The sequence below is a fragment of the Nipponia nippon genome, unplaced genomic scaffold (assembly GCF_047370975.1).
Source record: "Nipponia nippon isolate SJK-2023a ecotype South Korea unplaced genomic scaffold, ASM4737097v1 scaffold_23, whole genome shotgun sequence".
In the NCBI taxonomy this organism is placed as follows: Eukaryota; Metazoa; Chordata; class Aves; order Pelecaniformes; family Threskiornithidae; genus Nipponia; species Nipponia nippon.
Genome location: NW_028262340.1, coordinates 5,266,078 through 5,289,139, shown reverse-complemented (window position 1 = coordinate 5,289,139; position 23,062 = coordinate 5,266,078). Strand labels below are relative to the sequence as shown.

The 23,062-nt window shown below is 43.8% G+C and overlaps 1 protein-coding gene across 5 annotated transcripts; it reads right to left on the bottom strand.

The window, feature by feature from the left end:
- Nucleotides 1-2,166: 2,166 nt before the first annotated feature.
- Nucleotides 2,167-17,339, bottom strand: SFPQ (splicing factor proline and glutamine rich). Of its 5 annotated transcripts, none has more exons than XR_015705418.1 (12): nucleotides 16,567-17,338; nucleotides 16,031-16,219; nucleotides 15,635-15,936; nucleotides 15,425-15,520; nucleotides 13,846-14,042; nucleotides 13,473-13,557; nucleotides 13,064-13,181; nucleotides 12,797-12,845; nucleotides 12,596-12,717; nucleotides 3,540-3,584; nucleotides 3,174-3,248; nucleotides 2,167-3,051 (listed from the first exon to the last, which is right to left on the bottom strand). XR_015705418.1 is itself a non-coding variant. In XM_087760534.1 (11 exons), exons 1-10 carry the CDS (start codon nucleotides 17,215-17,217, stop codon nucleotides 3,564-3,566), a joined length of 1,830 nt encoding a protein of 609 aa, XP_087616660.1. In that variant the 5' UTR covers nucleotides 17,218-17,338; the 3' UTR covers nucleotides 2,167-3,248; nucleotides 3,540-3,563. The 5 variants fall into 5 exon arrangements, 2 of the variants coding, with proteins under 2 accessions (XP_087616660.1, XP_087616658.1); XR_015705419.1 differs by having other exon boundaries at nucleotides 2,175-2,671; XR_015705417.1 differs by having other exon boundaries at nucleotides 2,177-2,257.
- Nucleotides 17,340-23,062: the final 5,723 nt, after the last annotated feature.

Sequence of the window (23,062 nt, the reverse complement as noted above, 5' to 3'; positions counted from 1 at the left end):
TACCGCGGGAAGCATTTGTCACTGCGCCCACGGTGGTGGCTGAAGCAAGCCGGGGAGACACCCGCCCGCAGAAATCATCTTCCTTCAGCTTAAAAAAATCCCATCTCCTCCCTCCGACAGCAGAGCAGAGCCCGCTCACGGCCAGGACAGAGGTGGGTTTTTTGTGCAAACATTGCAAAACCCTTGCAGGGCGTTCGCCCTTCCCAGGGGCCGGGGCCCACCCAGGGCTGCCCCCGCAGTCACCGACTCACTTCACCCGTGCCACGACCAAGCCCTTCCCGGCAGAAGGGGGCAATGGCAGCTGAATGCTGCTGCCGCGCTGGGACAGGACTCTGCCACCATCCACGTGGTACCTCGTACCTACTCTCAGCCCCCAATTTTTTTTCTATTTTTAATTACAGGAGCTGTTTAATGAAACATTGGGTAGAACCAAGCGAGCGGCTTTACCAGCCAGAGGACAATGGCCCTGGCACAGCCCCCAGCCCTGAGAGAAAACTTCTGTGCTCGTTGTCTACCAGGCGATGAGAGAATAGAGGAATCAGGGGGCTTTTTTTTTTTTTCCCCCCTCACACACATCCCATTTCACTCCGGAAAGCAAACCAGGGTTTGGTTATAAAGGGAGTTGTAGGAGGTGAAGTTCAGCACCTTGAATGCTGGAATCGCATTCAGGCTGGAACAGTTTCACATAGGAAGCAGCTGATGCTGCAAGAGCGGAAAAGAAATTGGGACAAGTTACTGGAAAATAACAGAATTTGAGGAAAAAAAGGCTGCGTAAGCCTGCGGTGGCTGTGGAGACAAAGACACTGAAACCCACCCCCTGGCAGTGCAGCTATTGAGGAACCACAAAACCTCTTCTTGCTGAAGCCTTTTCAAGATGCAGACAATAACATAAAGAAGTCCAATCAGAGTGAAATGCCTCAGATTATCCCCCACCCCATCGCTTGATTGCATGAAAAAGTGAAAAGCAGCAGCAAGAAGCTTTTCCTGCAGCAGTGACCTTCTCACCCGCTGCTGTCGGGGTCCCTTCCCTCCACCCAAGCCCGAAACTGGGGTGCAGAGGCAGGCACCCAGGCTGCTCGTCTACACTTACTGCGATAAAATAACGAGTGAACATCAGAAACGTAGCTACAGCAGTTTTGACCAAGGTTACTCTGTTTTGTTAATAAACTTTCCTAGAGGGAAGGAAACAAACAGCATTTAAGCCAAAGCAAAACATATTCCCAGCTGGGACGTAAAGCGCAGGTGAGTTGTTCCAGCCAGGCACTGATCCCGCACCACCGGGGCACCCAGACACGTCTCACATATTTCATACGATTTTGTCACATTAAATCCAATTTATTTTGATCTTTCTAGTCTGGCAAGGCAGTTCCCAGCCAAATGTTCACGACTCTTCACGCCACTGTAGAGGAAAACCTTCTTACAATGCAGCTGTACGAACAGAGCCTACCACTGGCTTTTAACACTAAGCTACCTGGTATTTAAACAAAATATTATATTTAATGACAGCATGAACTACCTATGTGCACAGTACAGCTGTCCAAAGAACCAAATGAAGCAGTACGAACCATGGTAATTTGTGCTGCAAGAGCTAAACCCAGCACTCTTCTGCCTTCCGAAGAACTCTAACTTTGGCATCTCAGGCTTGGTTACTACACTCATCACCAAGAAAACTGTTAAAAACCAACCAGGCGCATGTGAACATTTAGAATTCTATGATCTAAAAATACAGCAGTATACAGGACTCAGGATGGGGGAAGGAATGGGTGAAACTTCCAGAAATACTTAAAGTGCCTTAAGTGCAAGTGTAATTTATAAAAAAACCAACAAAAACTACCCATTTAGCAAAAGCACCTCTGGCTGCACACTGGTCAGGAATACAGCTAGCCTGAAAACTGAAGCATTTTATCTGCAAGAGTAAAGCCCATGGCACAATCCCAGCAGGAAAAAATACCGTATTACGTATTTGTCAGGTTTTTACTAGTTATGAGTGGTTCTCTTTCATGCGCTTGTCACGCTACAGAGCAGGGTCCAACGACCCAAGCCCTTCTCGCTCCAGCGCTCCAAGCACTTTGCATCCCCTTCTGCAGCCCCCTTTGTGGCAGCGTTTCTCAAATCCTTCCATACCACATGAGGCTGAACAGATTGCTTACTCACTGAATACACTCTGGAATAAAACACAAGTCATTTATAAAAAAAAAATATTTTATTTTTAGAAAATGTATGTTCCTGGCTCCTCTTCACTGCATTCGGACTTCTTCTGCAAGTGCAAAGCACACAGTTAGCAAGAACATTAAAGAGGCCAGCAGAAATCACACACGATGACACGGAAAGGGAACCACTGTGTCACAACAGGCCGTGCACCTGCCAAATGTTCTCTAGGATCCTAAGTTCTCACGTCAGACTTGAGATTAAACAGACAGCATCCACATTTTCATCTACTTTGTAAATATCAAAGATTTGAAATGGCTTTGTGTTTTATTACCCAGAAAGACAAGAGCGGCAGTGACAAATCACACACGATTCAATAGGAGTCCACCAATTGAGTCTCACTGGCTTCACGTCTTACAGGTTCAGTTGTGGTGTATCTAAGCTGCTACTTACCCATCGTTCCTGAGTTAAGGTACTCTGCATGTTGCTCCTCACACAAGATTTTAAATATCTGAAGTTCCCCCTTGTAGTTTAAGTGGTAAATTAGAGGGAAAATTTCATTAATTCCAGCTCTGCAAGTTAGTTTATTTCCCTAAATCACTACCCACTTGTGCTCTTGCATGTGCTAATTCATCTTCCAGGTTATTCTGACAGTTCAATGTTCATTAAATATTTCAGAAAAGTAGCTTTTTAACAACTTTTAGTTAGATTAACATTTGAGAAGCAGCTGCTCTGTTGTTCCCCTTTTTCCTTACTGACAGTCACCCACCCCATTCACACCCCTTTCAGTGGAGCCCGAATGTAGAAATGGTTATTTCTTGTTTGACCACCTATAGCATTCAGAGGACAGTTTATTTGATGCTGCAGGGCTGAAAAGCCTCCAACAATGGTTATATCTTGGCTCTACAAAAGAAAGATTCAGAAATTTTGTATCAAGGGCAAATTTCAGGCAGGAACTCCATAATATCCGACAGGGTGACAGGCTACTGAGCTCTTACAGCATCACAAGGCTATCAACTACTTACTTGTTCACTTGTTATCTTGGTCCCTCCACATGTCAGCAGGCATCGTGCTGGATGTGCTCATGCTCGGCTCCTGAACTGGAAAAAATATTCAGAAGTTACACTCACAGTGATTTTGAAAGCTTTTGTACAAACCCACACCTAGAAAGGTATTTTTAACCACTGCTGTCAAGGTATCAAGCCCAGATGGAGTCTGGTGCTTAACCCCGCAGCCTGACAGCAGGTACTAAGTTCTACCCTACGCATTGCACGTATTCACTCGTACTGATTTCTCAACATTCACCAATTCAAAGTTAGTTACTGGACAGCAAGTGTCCAGAAGCCTTTCTTTTTTCACCCATTCAGAACAAGACTAGAAGTTATGCTTACTTCCCATGGATGAGCACTCCGGTTTCACTCAGCTTTCATCTTCACCTAAAGGATAACAACTGAAGTTATTATAGTAATACAGAGAAAATTCTGACCATTTCAAAACTAACTTAAAAATAAGGTTTTAAGATACATGGACTGATTAGTTATGAGGGGGAATTTACAAATTATTCCAAAATATTAAGTGGAAGAATAAGGGGCAGAAATAGGCTAGCCTAAACACTTGTAAAGAGATGAAGGAATATGCAGGTAGTTGACTGAAGAACTGCACCTTGTCTGAGCACAAACCGTAAATCACCAGTCTGAGTACAATGAAGTTTGATTGCAGCCAGAGGTATACTATCCCTTATGTGAAGGCATTAACAATTTTGTCAAGCTACTTCAACTATTTTACCCTAGTTTGTCTCCTGTAGTAACGCCCTTTCTTCCCCTTCGTGAAGGAGTGCAATGCCCCTGACTCCTAGCAACCCTCAGGTTCAATAGTCCTAGAAGTGCTTCAAAAGCCGAAGGAAGACACTAGAGGTTAGCATCGTCAGTCTACTGCTTTTATTCTCGGCAACAGATTCTTCCCTTCTGAAGACCCACCCTTTTGCTGTATAGCTAAGTTGAGGGCAAACTGCAAGGGTCAGCAGCTAGGGATGTAGTGGTACCAGGTTCCGTGCACACCTCTAGTTGGGAGGCAAATCACACCATGGTCACAATGTGATCTGACCAGGCAGGGCGAAGTTCAAGTTTAGCCTCAAACCCACCACCTGGGTTTTATCATGGCCCTCAGGAGCAGAAGTATAGTATGCACGTTTTGTTTTCTATGCCATAGCAACAAACACCATGCATAAGGGATACTATATCTTTGTGCATCCTTTTAACACTCCAGATTCACTTATAGCCACACTCCTCCCAGCCCTCCCCAGTTAGCTCTTCAGTACTGGTGTTCAGAAGCAACATTTATAGAGATGGGGTATTCACAGACCACTGCGGGATTGCACAGCCAAGTCCTAACGTGTCAATCATTATCTAGCAGCAATGACAGAGGTGGGAGAAGGCCAATCCTCCCTTTTTTTCCTTTTCCAGTAAGCAGCTATTTAAGAGCCCCACTAGCTGGTATGGAGAGAAAAAAAAATCTGAAGCTAATTAGCTGATTCCAAACTTGCTAGTAGTGGAAGAAGCCAAGTAATTACCCAAAACAGCATACTTTTTATGCATCCTTTCCAACATGCTTAGCCTCATTTAACAGAATGGAACAAAACACTGGCCTTCCTGATCGTGTCACTGCAGCTGGCAATGATTAACAGAGACATGCAACCCCATTACTGCTCAAGTCCTAAAACTACTCACAGGCCTCAGTGTTTAGCTATGGGGAAAACTGCAAGCAAATCAACACTTTGTATGCTTAATGTTACAGTAAAGCCCCCATACACGCTATGCTGTGCTCTCTCCTGACAGCACCAGTATCTGGATCTGAGGGCCTAGCAGGTACGCATATGTATTCTGACACCACACTTCTGAGCATCTGATCAGCTTTTGAGAAAAAGTGTATTTCACACACAGATAAAACCAAGATGAAACACAATGCAAGCACTTTAATGTCATTTCTTGTACCCACTTGTTACAGACTGACTTAGAGCAGACATGACTATTTGCTTTTAAGTTAGCTACCACACCAAGTTTCATTACTGCAGACAGTCAGAGCTGGTATGAGACCCATGGTTCAGTCACAAATTGCTTGCTCCAAGAATGGCAAAAATCTGCTAGTTCAAGTATGTAGAACAAGGCAGATGTGCCAATAACCCCTCCACAACATTCCTGCAGGTCAAGTCAAGTATCCAGAGCACACTGGAAAAACTAGTTAGATCTGAGCACTGGTTTAAAGATTAATAATTCAGTTTTGCTACACGACAGTACGCATACTGCCATCAGTTTTGCTCCTGAATTCTAGTCACAGGTAGGAGTAAGCCATTACGAAAAGCCAAACTGACTTTGTGACAAGTGGTGTCACTGCTTGACTAGCTAGAGTTCGGCTACACTCACTGTGGTGTAACCAAAGACCTGTTGTTATGATCTTAAGGTGCAGCTGCTACTTCAGGCTTTCAATGGAACATGAAAAGATAGCTACAGCAGAGGGCAAGGCTGTCCAGCAGATCCCCTGTTCACCAGCAAGAGTCTTGCCTGGAAGGTAACACAGAAGGGTCCAAATGTGACAATAATACCAGAAACAAGTATGCAAAGCAGAACTTTGCAGAACAAGTGGGAAAACACGTTACAACACCTCTGAAATAAACTGAACATCAGACAAGAGCTAGATCATGTGCTGAAACAAGGGACTTTGAAATTCAGGTTCAAGAGCTATGCAAGAGAGCTGGAGATCAGCATGTCTGGATGTCTGGAAATGTAAGCATGTTACTCCTGAAAAACTACATTCAGTATTTCTAGTAATGAAGAGTTTAGAATTACATCCCCAAGACTGATGAAAAATGAAATTGAGCATTACACTACCAAGATGACTCTACGAGGCAGAAATACAGAATCTCATCACTGTCAATTAAAGGCAGAGGAATGTATTATGCTTGTCAATCAAAGATTAAAATAAAGACAACATTGAAATGTCCAATAAGCTCTATGAAACTACTCACGGGGATATTCATTCAAGCACTCATTTGTATGTCCTCAAAAATATTCCACATCAGTCTCAAAGCTGACTGTATTAGCAAGCTTTAAGTGACTATCACGTAGTGCACACAAGGCTAGAGCAGTGATTACTAACGCATTTCCTACCGAGCCAAGACTCTACCAAAGGGATGCGTTGCAGATTGGCCATTTTGTCACTACAGAAAGTTTAAACAGTCCTTTTCTAGGCACTGATAGCACCTAGTTGACTAGTTTAAAGTGAGTGTTAAGATCACATTCCCTCTTCCCCACAGAGCTCATTCTAAGAATATCTTCGTTACATCAGAACTAAGAAAAATCCACACAAGCCGAGTCATATGCACAAAGGAATCGGGTCTGAAAATACTTATCTAAGAATCACAGTAAAGTTGCTTATTGACTCTGAACAAGACAAAGCTTAAAACCGAAAACCACGCAGCTTTGATGCAAGCTTAACATACAGGTATGAAGAGTGCTGCACTGTAATTCCACAGTCAGAAGTGTGATGTCAGAATACCCACAGTATAAGATTACATAGAAAGTCACCAAGTTATATTATATTGCTTGTTACCTACCTGTACGCAGTCGGCAATGAGAATCTTGGAGCAAGCAGGAATACTACATCCGGGTCCTAATGTCCATTGCCATTTGTGGTACTACGTTCCTCACAGTTATGAACTGCAGAAATGCTGGCTAAGTGCAGTTATGTAGCAGGCCACTAGTTTTAAATGTAAATTGCAGTCTCAAACTCCAGCAAAAACCTGCTGCCACAGTAAATGGTTGCCAAGGAGAAGCCAAGAATTTTTCTACCACAAAAATACCACAAAATCTCAAAAGCAGTTTCAGTTTCTCATCAGCTGTATAAATGATTAGTGTAATGTGTCTACACCAGAAGATAAAGATTATTCTGTATTCATTTCTGAGAAAGCGTGAAGATATATGTATAACGATACCAGTTTCTACATGCTGCAGTTTTTAGAGATCTAAGTGTCAAAATGGGCTCAATTTTGATAAAGCAAGCTAAATTGCAACAGCCAATGTCCTCCAAGTCCAGTACAAAAATGTGTTATGTGAGCCAGACCATCCAAAAACAGGTCTGACCAACGAAGCACTTTTCTAAATGGTTTTAAAGATTCAATTATGTACATCTGATTTTATGAAAAAAGTCCAAAACCTCATAGGAACAGATCAAAGGAACTTAACTTTCTCGCCTCCCACATTTAACAACTTTATCAATTTTAAAGTTGACATGTTTGCCAGCTTTTAAGACACCACCTTTAAAAGGTCTTGAAAAGAAGTTGGCTAGTTAATTGTATGCCTGTTTAATACATGCAACTCAAAGCAGAACTTGTTTTAGAAATTCTGCTTATGCAGCTACAACAAAGCTAGATTTAACCAAGCTTTCAGATGTTTTGAAAACTGCCAAATCTTTCAATATATTTACTAATCATGGTTTTGCAACTCAGCTATTTTTAATACCTAGCAACAGTAGCTTACGTACAAAACAGGGGTACCAAAAGACAACCTCTGTAAGGTACAAGGACATCAGCATCCTTCACTCGTTCCAAGTTACAGAACTACAAAAGAACATACTTTAGGATATGCACCAGCATCTCTTTAATAAAGAATGACATGTAATCTGAAAAATAAACTGAAAAAATTAATTTAATGTTTACGTTCAGAATTCCCCATCTCAGACACCTTCATCTTTTGCGGGTGTCCCACGAACACCCTCCAGAAAACATATGCATTATTTATTACTACTTCAATAAAGCAAATTATATCGGTACTGCTGATTTTTAAACTAAGTATCCAATACAAGTACTCCCAAATACTTGGTCCGCAGTTTAGGAACTGCCAATTCAGAATTTCCTGAATAGCAATTCATTGTTGTAGCATGTTATCAACCCCCAAACTTTTCTGGGAAAATAAGAAGCATTCACCAAAGAAGCTGAGTCGCTATTTAGTGCGCTTAGTATTCCAAGTCAGTGTTACCTGGTATCAGCATTTCACAACATGCTATTTTTTCATTTAAGGAGTAACAGCACTTACAGTGAGTACTTCAAGAGGGATCATCTGCACTCCAAAATACTGCAATCTGACGCTAAAGTTTTAACCGCAGAGAAAATTTAACATAGAATTTAGAATTAGCCAATGCTTAGCACAAGGAATGGAAAGATCTTTGGAAGATTAAAGCTACTCACAGAATGCTCAGTAGTTGGGGAATTGTGTGAAGGTACAGCCAAGCTAAGTTTACCTACTTTGTGCCAAGCAGGCTGATGTATCCTGCATTAACACCAAGCTATTTTACACTGGGAAGCCACGTTCCCAGCTTACCTGGTACAATGTAGTAATAAGCAAAGCAACTACCTTATCAATGAGTCCAGAATGCTGTGAAATTCTTCTGGGGCTTAATAAAATGAACAGCAAGCTAACGAATTCATCAGATCTTCTACAGAAGAACCTTAAAGGGAGTTTATTTGTACTGTGTAGTATTAACTATTAAACTCCAGATTCAGATACTACTTTTGATGCATTATCTCCAAACATCAATAATAAAAGAGCGATAACCATCATGCAAGCAAGCTAATTTCTGTATTTTACATACAGGTTTTTAGGATTTGCCCACCAGCTACATGATTTAAGAATAGTTCCTGCAGTCCCCATAATACAAATAATTGTATTCTGAACTATGCAAATTAGTCCACTCAATTAGCATGAGGACATAAGCAAGTTAACCTTAATCACTTAAGTAACACTTCTGGTCTTTTTGCCAAGCAATTTCAGGCAAGTATACAATACGGAGCAAGGCCAGATCCTGTAATCTCAGACAGCGTAAGAGCATATAAATATCACATTAACAATCCTTTAGTTAGGAAGTCAGCCAATACAAGTCATTCTATGAATTTATTTTAAAATAACCATTGCTAGTCTTCTGCTTAAAGTCTTTAAAAGATTCCAAGCAGTAACTGCCAAGGTGGTAAGTGCTACCATCCCACCACCCATTATCCATAGCTAAAATAGGATATTCATTACATACTGCACTGCTTGCAGTGTAGCTTTAATTATTGTATCTTACAGCACTTGCAAGATTTCCATTTGCTTCCTTATTGCAGCACAATTAATGCTCAAAAAACCTGCACCTACTGCAAAGTTAGGCTACTATTTGACCCAATCGTAAGCTAGAGGCATTACGGGAAGAGATCTCACTCTTCGCTACAGTTCCACACCCTGGTCTAGTTTGACCTCTACTCAAGACTCTTGGTTTACTGCGGAAGGTGTGGTATTTAGCCTCATATGTTTAACCACGAATGGCAAGAAGAGTTACTACATTTAGTTTTCTATTTATTTGAAGCACAGTAAAAAAAAGTTGGTACACTTTGGGAATTCAGTGGCACAAGGTACACTGCCATCAAATTAGGGACGTTATACATCAAAAAAACAGCTAAATTTGTTTTGAAACACTGCATTACATAATTAAATTGTACTCGCCCAAACAGACCACTTACAAATATTAGGTCAGTAAGTTTCTAACATCCATAAAAACGTAGCTTTCTTACTAAAATGCAAGAATTAAAAAGTTGGTGTCTAAACAAGACAGACAAAAACAAACTGGAATGAAACTACAGGTCACATCTAAAATCGGGGCTTTTTGTTTGGGCCTTCATATTCTTCTCTCCCTCTACCATATCCTGTTGGTGTTCCAGGCCCCATTCCTCTAGGACCCTGGCCACCCACGGGCCCCGCACCTCCCTGCCCAAAGCGTTCAGGACGCTATTGGAACAGAATTAACAGTTCATTATATGTAGTTGATGTCCATGTGTGTTAAGTATATATTTTTAGAAGGTTCCGCAGTCAAGGTTCGTCGATACAATCACCATTGAGCCGATCCACAGGTACCGGGAACATAGAAAGGAAAAAAGGGTAATTTAAAAATTAGTTTATTGTAATACATGCCTTGAGGTATGTTCCCACTTGATGCATTCTCATACATCTGTTACAAAGAACAGATCCTCCCTGCAGTGCTAGAAATGTAAGCATTAGTGCAGATGTGAATTAACAACTTTTCCAAATGAGCTCTAGCAATTTTCAACCAAGTTAATGCAAATAGCTTGCAAACTTCTCACCTTTAGTGCAGTAAAAGCTTAGATTACATCACTGTCATTTCCAAATAAGCCTAGCCAGAGAACGAATCTTCAGTTCACTGAAGTATGAGCTGACATTCATAAAATGTCATTGTAAACAGAATGCCTACTCACCAGTTAATGGCATGTGCTGCAATAGAGACCATGTGCTTTTCAAGATGGGGTTAAGACTACGGTCTGCTGACTAAACTGCAGAGGCCTTAGGCAGTAACCAAAACTGATTGTGAGCACTACTGGATTGCAAGAAGAAAAAAAAATGTGAAAAAAGCTAATGACCAGTGATTTACCTAACCAACGCAATTGCTCGATCAAAAGACTTGCATCTGTTAAATCCCACATACTCCGGAACTGCTGCTGTATCATATGCAAAACGTGTTCAAAGAACTACAATTTATTCAGTGTTTCCAGTTAGAACTATGCACAAAGGGTTGTGTGCATCCAGTCAATAGCTCCCTTCCCACCCCACCTTCACCACAAGCTCTTGGAAAATTCACAACTTCACAGCATTGAAAGGTTTCACACCAAGACGTAAAAACTAAATTACCCTGCAATAAAGCAGAGACTTCAGGTATTTTTACTAGTACCTCTAGTTGCATGTACTTCATTCTGTTACTGTATCAGTAGGTGTGATCAGCATTCAGTCTACAGAACTGACAAATTATAAAGTCAAAGATAGCTTTAAACTTTGATTTCAAGCAAGTTTTCCACTACCAAGTAACAGAACAATGGTGGGTTGTTTGTTACAACAGGTATCTCCAACTGAAAATTCACACTTCAAGTTCTTGCCTTCTGAAAGTTAGTTTCAATCCTTCCAAGAAAGGAATTTCAGAAAGATTATCTAGGTTCTTTCTGCCTAAGTCATGGCAGCTTAAGCTTATCTCCAGTTCTGTTCAAAAGATAGCAGCCCAGTAACTGTGACAGCACTGTGTGGCAGAGATCCCCATCCTAAGAAACTCAAGGCAGTTAAACCATCTTACTGTCACACCTTTTGACCATATCACGTTTTCAAGTATTACACAAGTTCAGCATGCACCTGTACCATGATTTTCAGGAGAAAAATGTACACAGCATTCACCACAGACTGCCCAACTGTTCACGGGAAACTTAGGAACTGCTTAAATATCAGTAGATTATATAGATACATTAAGGCCACCGGCACTGTCTACTGAATCAATGATGCTCTGCAAAGTTGTCATTCCAAAGATATGGTTCCCCCAAAAAATGGAAGACATCTGACAAGCTACTATGGTAGCTCACCACATTAAGCCAGAGGCCTAAACCCACCCAAAAATCATTTACTTCAGCTTGTGCTACAGAGCGTACACCCTTTGAGGAGGGTGAAAGCACACTAATATCGCCACCTAAACCAACATAATTTCCGTCCTACCCATTAAGCATTTCTTTCATCTACACCCGTATTGCTTCAGTGTGATAACACCAAGCAGGCTCCAAGCCCATTCACACATATGGTGTGCCAAAAATAGTACAGTTTGGAAACATACCTCGGAACATGAGATATGCCATAGCTTTAACAAACTCTACCTATATAGTCATGCCCAACACAGGGAAACGAGAACGGGCTAGTATTCCTCTGTGAGATAGGAACCACAAAATGGCTACAGTCAAGGATCGCTGGAATATGCCTAAAGCTAAAAAAACAGCATTTCTGCTCTTCTATGGCAAACATCAGCATACAGAGTAAGTGATATGCTGTTTACCATTAAGTTAATCTGCTGCTTAAGTAGACATGAGCGCAGATTTTTGAATTAAGAGCATACCCATACCAACATGCATCAATCCTAACTAGGCTTGGAAGGGCCAAAATAAATGCAATATTACAGATTGGAAAGGAGAACAAAAGTATCTCTTGTCCATAAACACAGAATGTCAAATTACAGAAAAGCTACTACATATGTACTTTAATTATGAAATTTGTCAGATTCTCTAGAATTTATAAAAAAAATCCTTCCAAGCCTAACAGTGATGCAGAATTTCCAAAGTCCAATAAAGTCAGAGTTAATTGCAAATATGCTTAACAGCACATTTGAATTTACTTACAAACAACTTCCGACTGTGTAAGCTACCATAACGGTTAAGAACTAATCTAGTACTACATACTGCCACACTAGTCTTCGTATTAAATACCTGACAAGAAAGTCAGCAGTTAACAGTGAAATTTACACAGCCATCGGAACACTGGTAGAGAACTCAATTCCCAACCACAACATTTCCCTTGTGCTAAACTAAAGCCACCACAGGATACATTACCATGTCACTTCCCATCATAGAACCACTCATGGCTGCTTGGCCAACTCCTGGATTAGCTTCATAACCTATGCCGCCACCACCTCCGAGAGGTGGGAATTTCTGGGCTGCAGAAGCATAAGGATCTAAGAAAGAGAAATATATAATCATATTCTGACAATTTCTAAGTTAACCACAGCGAGTAATTATTTAAAAACTCTTTACCTCCCATGTTCATTGTGGTGGCACCACCCATTCTCATGTCTCTCTCCCTCTGCATAGAAGAAACAAGTTTCAGCATGGATAATCAACTACTGAAATCCATACCTTTCAGGAGACAAAGCACATGTACAGCCAACTACTACCATCTCACCTACACAAAGACATCGCATTATCTAACCTAAAGGAAGCAAAACGCATCAATCTTGAAAATACATCAAAAAGTTTCCTGAACATGGTAATGTATCCAAAAAATATCATGATTGCACTTACTGGATCCATGTAACCCATTCTACTATAATTCTCTTCCCTCTGTCTTCTCATTTGTTCTTCCATCTCCCGCTGACGTATCATCATTTCCTCTTCCCGCCTGCGACGCTCCTCCTCCTGCCTGATCATCCCAAAGCAGACTGTTAAACCCCAGGAGCGTAACATTGTTCAACACATCAACATCACTTGCACGAGCAATTTAAAAGGCACTGAATGATTACACTCAAGCTAAACCAGATACTCTATGATGCTCAAATACTCAAGGAAAAACTTACACTGCAGTTCAATTTCTCATACACAAAGTGAAGCAGCAATGGTGTTTCTTGAAAAATAAAAACTTTCATATATAAGTCATTTAAAAAAACAAAAAACAAACATAATATTAAAAAAATCCCATGAAAGCCAAACCAACCTCAGTTGAATTTCCTTGCGTTTCTGCATTTCTTGATTATGGAGTTCTTCCATACGTCTCAGCTCTTCCTGACGCCTCATAAGATCTGCAGAAATGAAGCCTGTCAGCAGCTATTTCACAAACTCATGTCAGATCTAAACTCAGATTCGAATTAGATCAACCTCGTCTGCACTATGGCAGACAGCTACCTTCTGAGCATCACTATTCTTAACAAGACTTCATTGAAATAAAAATTGAAAAACTACCAGTTACTCTTCTTTAAGACTGAAATTCTCAAGTTAGCAGTAAGAAGCATGAATTTATTCATTACACAGCCATACATTTAAGCTAGCATTTAAAGCAAAAAGATCATACAGAATTCAGAGCCAATTACCTTGACGCAAGAGGTTTGCCTGATGCTCGTGATAAGCATCTTCCATCTCGCTTTCAAGTTTGTCCTTGGCATCTTTCATGTTTTTTGCCACTTGCTCTCTCTGCTGTTTTTCCATTTCATCTAAAGACTTCCACCTCTGGGAATATTCAAATTCAAAACTGCCAGGCTGAGCAAAACGGGGCGGAGTCTCTCTTTCCCTGTGGAAAGGAAGATGCTCATTCAGACTGGGCAAACCTGGAAACTGAAGGTCAATAAAAGATGACAAGCAGAATACCAGAATTATCAGGGAACATCAAAGGAGCCCTGAAAATACCACCTCACAACTATGTGACAGGAAACTTGCTGTGACAGAATGCTGATAGCAGTACAGCATTTTACACGCTTGAACAGCAGCATTTAATACAAATGAATTCTACAACTACCGTAGCAAATATGGAGACTCCTGCACTATCACATCCAAGCAAATCTTCCCACTTACAGTTCTACTGCATGTTTATCTTGTTCTTAACTTCTTCCTTAGACACTCCACTGCTGGCAACTGCCAGGTGCAAAATCCTCAAACAAGACAGGCCTTTGCCCGAGTAGGTACAGCTGCTCAAAACAACAGCATATGGAGAGATGGATTTTTTTCAGTGCCGACTTAACACGCAAAGCACTGTGTGTCAAAGGCAAGTAATAATCTTCATTTTAACTTAAATAGTTTTCAAAATGCCCGAGGGCCAACAGTTTATTTTGTCACATAAAGAAATCCGAGTCGAAGATTCAGTAACTAATGGAACAAAACCAGGAAAGTTCAAAAGCTTTCCATATGTTAGCAATGTAAATTATTTCAACATTTTGGGAACACTATACTGATCTACACTGTTTTCAAAGACACTGCCTCTAAACTGTTTATAGTCTTTGATCAAAGTGAGTAATTTTGAACACTTTTTCATACGAACTAGACTGACTTGACCTCGCCCCTGCACTCCCTTTTGTGATCTGGGAAAATACAACATTTGTGGAACAGACAGGTTTAACATACAGATCCTAACATAAAACTGCTACTTAGGAAAAGACTCCTATAGACTCTTATCTACTCTTATATGCCCAGTGGTCAGCTTGGCAAGGCAAATCCACAGGCAACTAGTTTTTATTAACCATGGAATGAGTTAAAATTTTACTTGACTGATCATTTCATACCATAAACACCAGTTTGTAAATTCCCTACAGGATCATCAACATGAGAAACACCTTAAGTGAGATGACAGTTAACAACAGGATGAGCAAACAGTTGAAGTCTGATTTTCAAGAGTTTCTACGTATACCAAAAACATTTGTTATTGGGCTGCTCTTTAGCCTTACTGTTTCTTTGTGATACAATATATAAAATTACTTGTGTAATGCTTAATGAATATACTAAACAAGTAAGTATTTTACATTACCTAAAAACAAACTACTACCAAAAAAACCCCAAGAACTGAAAGTACTACTCAACATTCAAAGCCTGTTTCTGAAAGATTACTCCATCTCCTTCAGAGTCTAGGACAATACTACTTACATCATCTACATACGCTTTAGACCAAAAGATAGTGCCTACTTTTGATACATCGGATTCTTCTGAGCAAGCTTTTCTGGAAGACCATCTTCATCATCCAGTTGTTCCAATGGTTCCACAATAACTGGCCTAGGAGTGCTGAACAAAAAAATACTCATTTTACTTTTCCATAAGACTCTCCACTCCGAAAAAGTAGAAGGCAACAATTTTGTTCAGGTTAAAGCTAAAAATCCTAAGCAGCAAAATACTTACGTTGTCAACAAAAACACTCCTTCAGTACACCGTTCAAATGCTTTTCTTGCAGCTGGCTTTGATGCAAATTCAACAATGCCTTTTCCTGTTGATCTACCTCGATCATCTACAATCACAACAGCTCTTTCCACTGGACCAAACTGGGAAAAAGCTTCCTCCAGCAACTCGTTGGACACATAGGGCGAAAGATTACGCACTGAAAGAGCAGCAGCATGTGTGGCAAACCGAACACGAAGCTGGCGACCCCTCATGGGGGTATCATCCAGTTCTGCCTTCGCAATTTCTGCAAGAGCTCTAGATTCCTGAGGAAAGTTCAAGACCCAGTTTTAGAAAACCAAGTTGTAAATTACTATTTCGTGAGAATTAAACGGATGGACGTACAGTACGAAAGCCTACCAATTTAATGAATCCAAAGCCTTTCCCCTTGTTGATAAAAACCTCTCCTGGCTCCCCATATTTGGCGAACAGTCTTTTAAAGTCTTCGTCTGTTATATCAGCAGGCAAATTCCCAACAAACAAGCGGCAACGCTGAGTATAGGTCTTCTCCCCGGGTCGCCTCAGGAGAGAGAGGTTTGCTTTAAATCCCTACAAAGAAGCAGACCAGTTCGAGCCATCACTGCCTGCAGCCCCGCCGCCTTTTCCCACCGGGAAGCCCGGAGCACCTCCAGGGCACGGCAAGCGAATACAAACCCCTGCTGCCACAGAGCCCTCCGGCTGCAGTCGGGAGCTGCCTAGGCACCTAGGGAACACGCACGTTAAGCTCCGGCGGCCCCGGGGCCCGGCTGCGCTCCCCGCCGCCGCCGCCCCTCCCTCTCCTGGGCCCCCCGCGCTCCTCCCCTCAAGATGGCGGCGAGGGCGCGCGGAGCCGCCGTGCCCGGCCGCAGCCGCCGCCATCTTGTGGCTCCGGGAGGGGGAGGGCGGCCATGACTCACCTCGTCCGAGAGCTTCTCCCCGCCGCCGCCGCCGCCCGAGCCCTGCTGCGAGGAGAGGCTCTGCTGTCCCTGGTGCTGCTGCCCGCGGCCCCGCGGCTCTCCGCCCGGCCCGCCGCGGTGCCCCGGCCCGCCCTTGTGCGGCCCTCCGGGCCCCTGCTGGGGGCCGCCCGGTCCCTTAGGCCCGCCGCCGGGCGACTGTCCTTGCCCTTTCTTAGGGCCGCCAGCTGGGGTAGGGCTGGGGCTCGGCTTGGGCTGCGGCTGCCCCCCCGGGCCGGAGGGAGCCGAGGAAGGCGCCGACACCGGGGGCTGCTGCTGCGGCGGCTGCCCCGCCGGCAGCGCGGACGGCGGAGGCGCTCCCGGGCCGGCCTGGCTGCCGGCAGGCCCCGCCGTAGTGGCGGCGGCTGAAGAGGACGAAGAAGGCGGAGCAGAAGTCGACGCGGGCGGCTTCGGAGGCTCGGGCTTCGGGCCTCCGCCCGGCGGGCCGCCCGGGCCCTGCGGGCCGCCCCCCATGGGGCCGCGGTTCTGGCCCATGCCCATGCCTGGCGGCGGAGAGCGGAAATCGTGGTTGGGGCCGCCGCGGCCACCACCGCCGCCGCGCCGGTGGAAGCCGCCTCCACCGCCGCCACGGCTACGGAACCGATCCCGCGACATGGTGGTGGTGGTGGAGGGAGGAGGAGGAGGAGAGGTGTCCGGCCGCGACTGCTGCTCCTCAGAGCCCGCTGCTCAAAATGGCGGCGAGCTGAACGGCCTCGCCGCCGCCTTTGTCCGCCCCTAATATAGTTTCCCCGCCCCCGGAAACCACCCCCTCCTCCCCGCTAGCTAACCACCGGCCGCAGCAGCGGTGACCGACAGCTGGAACCACCAATGGCATGTCCCTATTCCGCTAACTCTTTGATCTCATTGGTAAAGAGCCTGCCCTCTGTCGATTGGCTCATTTGACCGCCGACGTTTGCACGGCATGATCCGTTAACCTCCTGTGTACGGATTGGGCAGTTTGATCGGCGGGAGGCGAAGTCACGAACGAAGCCCGGCCTGCGATTGGCTGCCTGGAGTGTCAGTCCAGTCGGCAGCCCGCCGGCCCGGCAGAGCGGCAGCCGCGGCCTGCGCAGCCCGCGGCTCCGGGGGGCCACCAGGCATCGGGAGGCCGCTCGCCCGCAGAGGGAACAGAGCCACGGGGCCTTGTGGTACCCCCGGCTGAGCAGCCACAGGATTCAGCTGGAAAAACTTCAAATAAATGTATTTTCAAATAAATACAGTTGGCTACTTTTAGCGCGGTCAGCGGCCTTCGCTTGTACTTTGAAAGCAAATTTGATATAAAAAAATTCCAATTTATTCATTCCAGGATGGTAGCGTAAACCCAGCTCCAACGTAGGAGGTCGCTTTCAGGCCGTTTCGCCTGAAAAGCTGGACAGACAAGAACCAAGAACGAACTCGGCTGGGAACTTTGCGAACTCCCTGTAAAGGCAGGATGCAGCTCTGCGCTCTGTCCCCTTCGCTGGCGGGAAAGTGGGTGTCAATTCCCCAAAATTCAGAACAATGTCCTCTCAGTAGAAAAATAAAGCAGCTGTAAAAATTCACAGCAGTTATGGTGACTATATTCCATGTTCTAATACAGAAAACAGGCCGAAAGTACTTTCCGTCTATTTAATGTCACCGGTTTCAGCAGCGTTGCACTGGAGACACTCTAAACAACGTGACATTTTTACACTTTCACCTGACGCGGGTTTCAATCCATCGCGCTCCCAAGCTCCCACTGATGTTTCACATTCAGTTTCGGGTCTGAAGAGCCAAACCCCACGTGAAACCCAAGCGAAAGCCACGTGTTTGCTGTATTTGCACAGAAACTGTAACTGTTGCATTGCTGTGATAAAATATCAATCAATCATAAATATTTGTGAAGCCCTGGGCAGTCAAAGGCTGACTTCATTCTTAATGAAATGAACTTCCTTGGGGCTTTATATTTTTTAAATAAAAATCTGCTATTGATCGATCTTTTCCCCAAATCAGTATCGCACCGGCTGTATGACTTCAACCAATTCCAAGTGCAGCAGAATGGAAGCCCCAAGGTTTTTTAAAATGGATTCTCTCCGAGATGTCAGCCCCTCTCTGCGAGCAGTAAATGTTTCCACCACGAGGTGTCTCAGAGGTTAAAGCGCTGGAAGAAGAAATTTGGGACTGGCTCTTACTGCACACAAACAACTGGCATTGCCTCGCTGTCACACCTGCTTACGTCTGTTCAGGAAACAACAAAAAATCATGAGTATAAATGGGTTGTTTTCGCCTTTGTTGTGTGCTAAGTATAAGTGAACTGTTTTTTAGGGAGCTATTAATTTTTAGCATCCTTTGAAAGAAATAAAGAGTATAATTCTGCTCCCAGTCCTGCAAAAATCTGTACAACTTATCCAAAGTCCACAAAGTAGCTTTGAATTTCCACGTTATCTAGTAGAGTTCAGGATACGATTACATGTTTTGTAACTGCAATATGAGTATTTATCCTGGGCTTGAAATCAAAGAAACATCAATGTCACTATGGGGACTTGAAATAAAAATGACCTCTGGCAACAATCGCCTATTTTGTAAATATTCACACTAAGCAGCTTGCTGGTTTCATACAAAAACAAACACTGAGGAAGAAAGCTTGAGATGTTCTCCCCAGTATGTTCCGCTGTAAATAAACATTGTGTCTGAGACTGGAAACTCTTTATGACAACTGCGATAACATTTGAAGCGGTTTTGTAGTATTTCATAGAATCATAAAATCATAGGATGGTTCGGGTCGGAAGGGACCCCCCTGCCACGGGCAGGGACCCCTTCCACCAGACCAGGCTGCTCCAAGCCCCATCCAGCCTGGCCTTGGACACTTCCAGGGAGGGGGCATCCACAGCTTCTCTGGGCAACCTGTGCCAGTGCCTCACCACCCTCAGAGTGAAGAATTTCTTTCTTATATCTAATCTAAATCTCCCCTCTTTCAGTTTAAAGCCTTGTCCTATCGCTACATGCCCTTGTAAAAAGCCCTTCTCCAGCTTTCTCGCAGGTTCCCTTCAGGTACAGGAAGGCTGCCATAAGGTCTCCCCAGAGCCTTCTCTTCTCCAGGAGGAATATCCCCAACTCTCTCAGCCTGTCCTCATAGGAGAGGTGCTCCAGTGCACTGATCATCTTCATGGCCCTCCTCTGGACCCACTCCAACAGCTCCATGTCCTTCTCCTGTTGCGGACCCCAGAGCTGGACGCAGGGTTCCAGGTGGGGTCTCACGACAGCGGAGCAGAGGGGGAGAATCACCTCCCTCGCCCTGCTGGCCACGCTTCTTTGGATGCAGCCCAGGATATGGTTGGCTTTCTGGGCTGCAAGCGCACATTGCTGCGTCATGTTGAGCTTCTCAACCAACACCCCCAAGTTCTTCTCCTCAAGGCTGTTCTCAATCCATTCTCCATCCAGCCTGTATTTGTGCTTGGGATTGCCTTGACCCATGTGCAGGACCTTGCACTTGGCCTTGCTGAACTTCATGAGGCTCTCCTCTCAAGCCTGTCAAGGCCCCTCTGGATGGCATCCCTTCCCTCCAGCGTGTGGACCACACCACACAGCTTGGTGTCATCGGCAAACTTGCTGAGGGTGCACTCAATCCCAATGGCCATGTCGCCAACAAAGATGTCAAAAAGCACCGGTCCCAATTTCTCCATACTTCATATTGATCTGGTTACTGGGATGTTTAGTGCATATATAGACTAGTTGAGTTTAATGGAGGCTGTTGGGAGAAGCAAAAAAGGAGGCAGAACTCAAGACCCTTCCCTCCCCCAACATATTAATATCTACTTAAAAGATAACACCAGCGCTACTACTTCTGAAAATTTTTCATGCTGTACAACTGATATACAAAAGTGAATTAAGCCATGGTAAGAAGCGGTCCATGACCAAAGAGACCTGCACCAGGCCTTAGAGGAACATATGAAAGAGGGAATCAGGCTGACACTGAGGTGTCTGAAGTTACGAATGTCTCAGCTGCCATCAAGCATAGGGTAATCTTCAGGTAAGAAAGGCATGGATCTCAGCAGGTGGTTGATTTAGATAATTTTTCCCTAAACAATTTCCTCCTTCTATAAACATAAACAAAAGAAATCTGCATTATCTCTATATTATTAATTGCAGATCGCAGGAGGAAAGAGCGGCATGTGTCCAACCTGCTAATTAAGAATAATTACCCCATGAGGTTCTGTAAGCGTCCCATGTACAAACAGTAAAATCGCATGAATCACAGTAATGTGTACCACCGCTAAAGAAGCAATTAAATGTTGTGAGGAGATGCTGTGTCTCCATTCCCTGGGCATTCTCTGGGCATTTCTGACCAAGAAGGAAACAGTTTAATGGCTGTTTGCACAAATCCAAGTATGTCACAGAACTGGAGACGCTCAGGAATTTTAAAAATCAGGAAGCAAAAGAAGGAGCAGACCGGGAGATCGGGGCAGGGAGGCACCCAGAAGGTGCAGGCTAGCATCCTTACCCTGCCGCAGGCTCTGCTAGTCAAGCCTGTGGTGCACTCGGATAAACCTGCCTGGAACAACAGGGATTTCTGCAGAATGGTTTCATTATTCTAGGGCTCAACACGGTTTCATGAATAACAGCATCACCTTTTATAGAGTAAAGGAGGAAGTAAAATGCCTACAGCAACATCTGGTACATAAAGCTGAGAGGCAGGATGAAAGGAGCAGCTAATAGCTGCTGTAACGGCTGTTCAGCCGCACAGCACAGCTCTCGGCAACTTTCCTGTGGCACTTGATGATGAGAGTTCTCCTCTCCCCCCTGCGCTGTTTTCACTCCCTCCTTGAGCATGGATTAAGTCTGCTCTCCAAGAGGTTTTTCCTGTATACCATGATAAATATGCCTGGAGACCATTTTTTAACTCAGATGAGTGAAAGTAAAGCAAGGCCAGATAAGAGATTACAGTGGTTGTCAAGCAAACTTAGAGACTGAAAGAAGGGAAGGAGGGCTTGATTGTCTTTGCACAGTAACATCATTGATTTCAGTGGATACAATCTTGATTCCTAATGGAACAAAAGGGATCCAAATCAGGCTCAAGAGTCTACAAAAAAGGTAATACTGGATCTGCAGGGAAGTCTGCTATCTGAACACGACTGACACCACAAGTTCACAGTTCTGCTGGAAACTGTGTTCTGTCAGCCTGGAAGGGTTAAAGTTCAGGATTTTCCATTTTTAATTTCTCTGAACTAAATTAAGTTATTGAAATGTCTTAAGTAGCAGTAGTTTTGAGTCCTCTGTCAAAATCCAAACTAGCATCCAAGTCACAAAAGAGATTTTTTTCTGTGAAAGAAACATTCAGCAGACCAGTGAGGAAGCTCAACAGGGAACTTTCCCGGTCATGTCCCCTCTTTTCCCTTTCCCTCTTCTCCCTACCCTTCCCATGATGGGCAACGCAGCTGGTGTGGAAGGTCACAGGGGTAATCTCTAGCCTGTTTACAATTACTTTGCACTACTTAGCAGATCCGAGAACATTGCTTTACTCCTCAGTGGTTTTTCTGACACTGCTTTGTGTTCTAGTCTTCCTGAGGGAGGGCTTGGTTGGTGAGACTGGATGGGTAAGACAAGCAGTGGGCCTGAAAAAAGAATCGATGGAATTATTGAACCCAAGAAGGAAATGTTACGCACTGCTATTATAACCTGAAAAGTGCAACTACTTATTGCTAATACTCATGCAGTTCCCACTGCCATTGTATCTGACCATCTCATTATCTTTAACATGTTTAACTTCATACCCTGGCTTAAAAACAGAGAGCTCTGAGATTGGGAAGTCCTGTGACTTGTCCAAGATCACACAATCCATAGAAAGGTGAGAAGAGGAATCTGGTGTCTTGAGCACTGGAACAACTGCTCTTTCCATCCGCTGGCTGCTTGTTTTCTCCTCTCTCAGCAGTAGCTGTGTTCTGCCAGTGGGCAGAGCGATTCTTGCACGCACTGTGCGTGTCTGCTGAAGGCACACTTGAGCATGCCAAGTCTGTCTTCCAAGAGGCTCCAAGAGCCCTCCGTTTCCAATGAAGTCAATTGGAGTTAAGGATGCTTACTGGCTTGCAGAAGCACTCAGCACAGTTGTACGACAAAGCCATTAATCTATACATAACATAAGCATAACTAGAATTTATCCTGCTGTCCTACAGTTAACAGCTTCCATTTCTTCTATTAAGAGAATTTAAAATTTTGTCACTGACAATAAATATGTGACAAGAATGGGAGGTAGCTGTTAAGGAGAATCCTGTTCTTCATTCTTACAGATGAGACGAGCGCTCAACAAAAAATAGATAAATCAGCTCTGCAAGAATACCAGCAGTTCTGAACTGCAGTTCTGGTTAATGCTTGGCTATGCAAAGAATGTAAGTGGGGCAGAAAAAGTGAGTAGACTCACAATGCTGTATTTCATCAGACTGCCATGACTTTCTTAAAAATTTAAAGACTGGCAATGTCTTCTCTGTGTATTTTTCTTAATCCACTG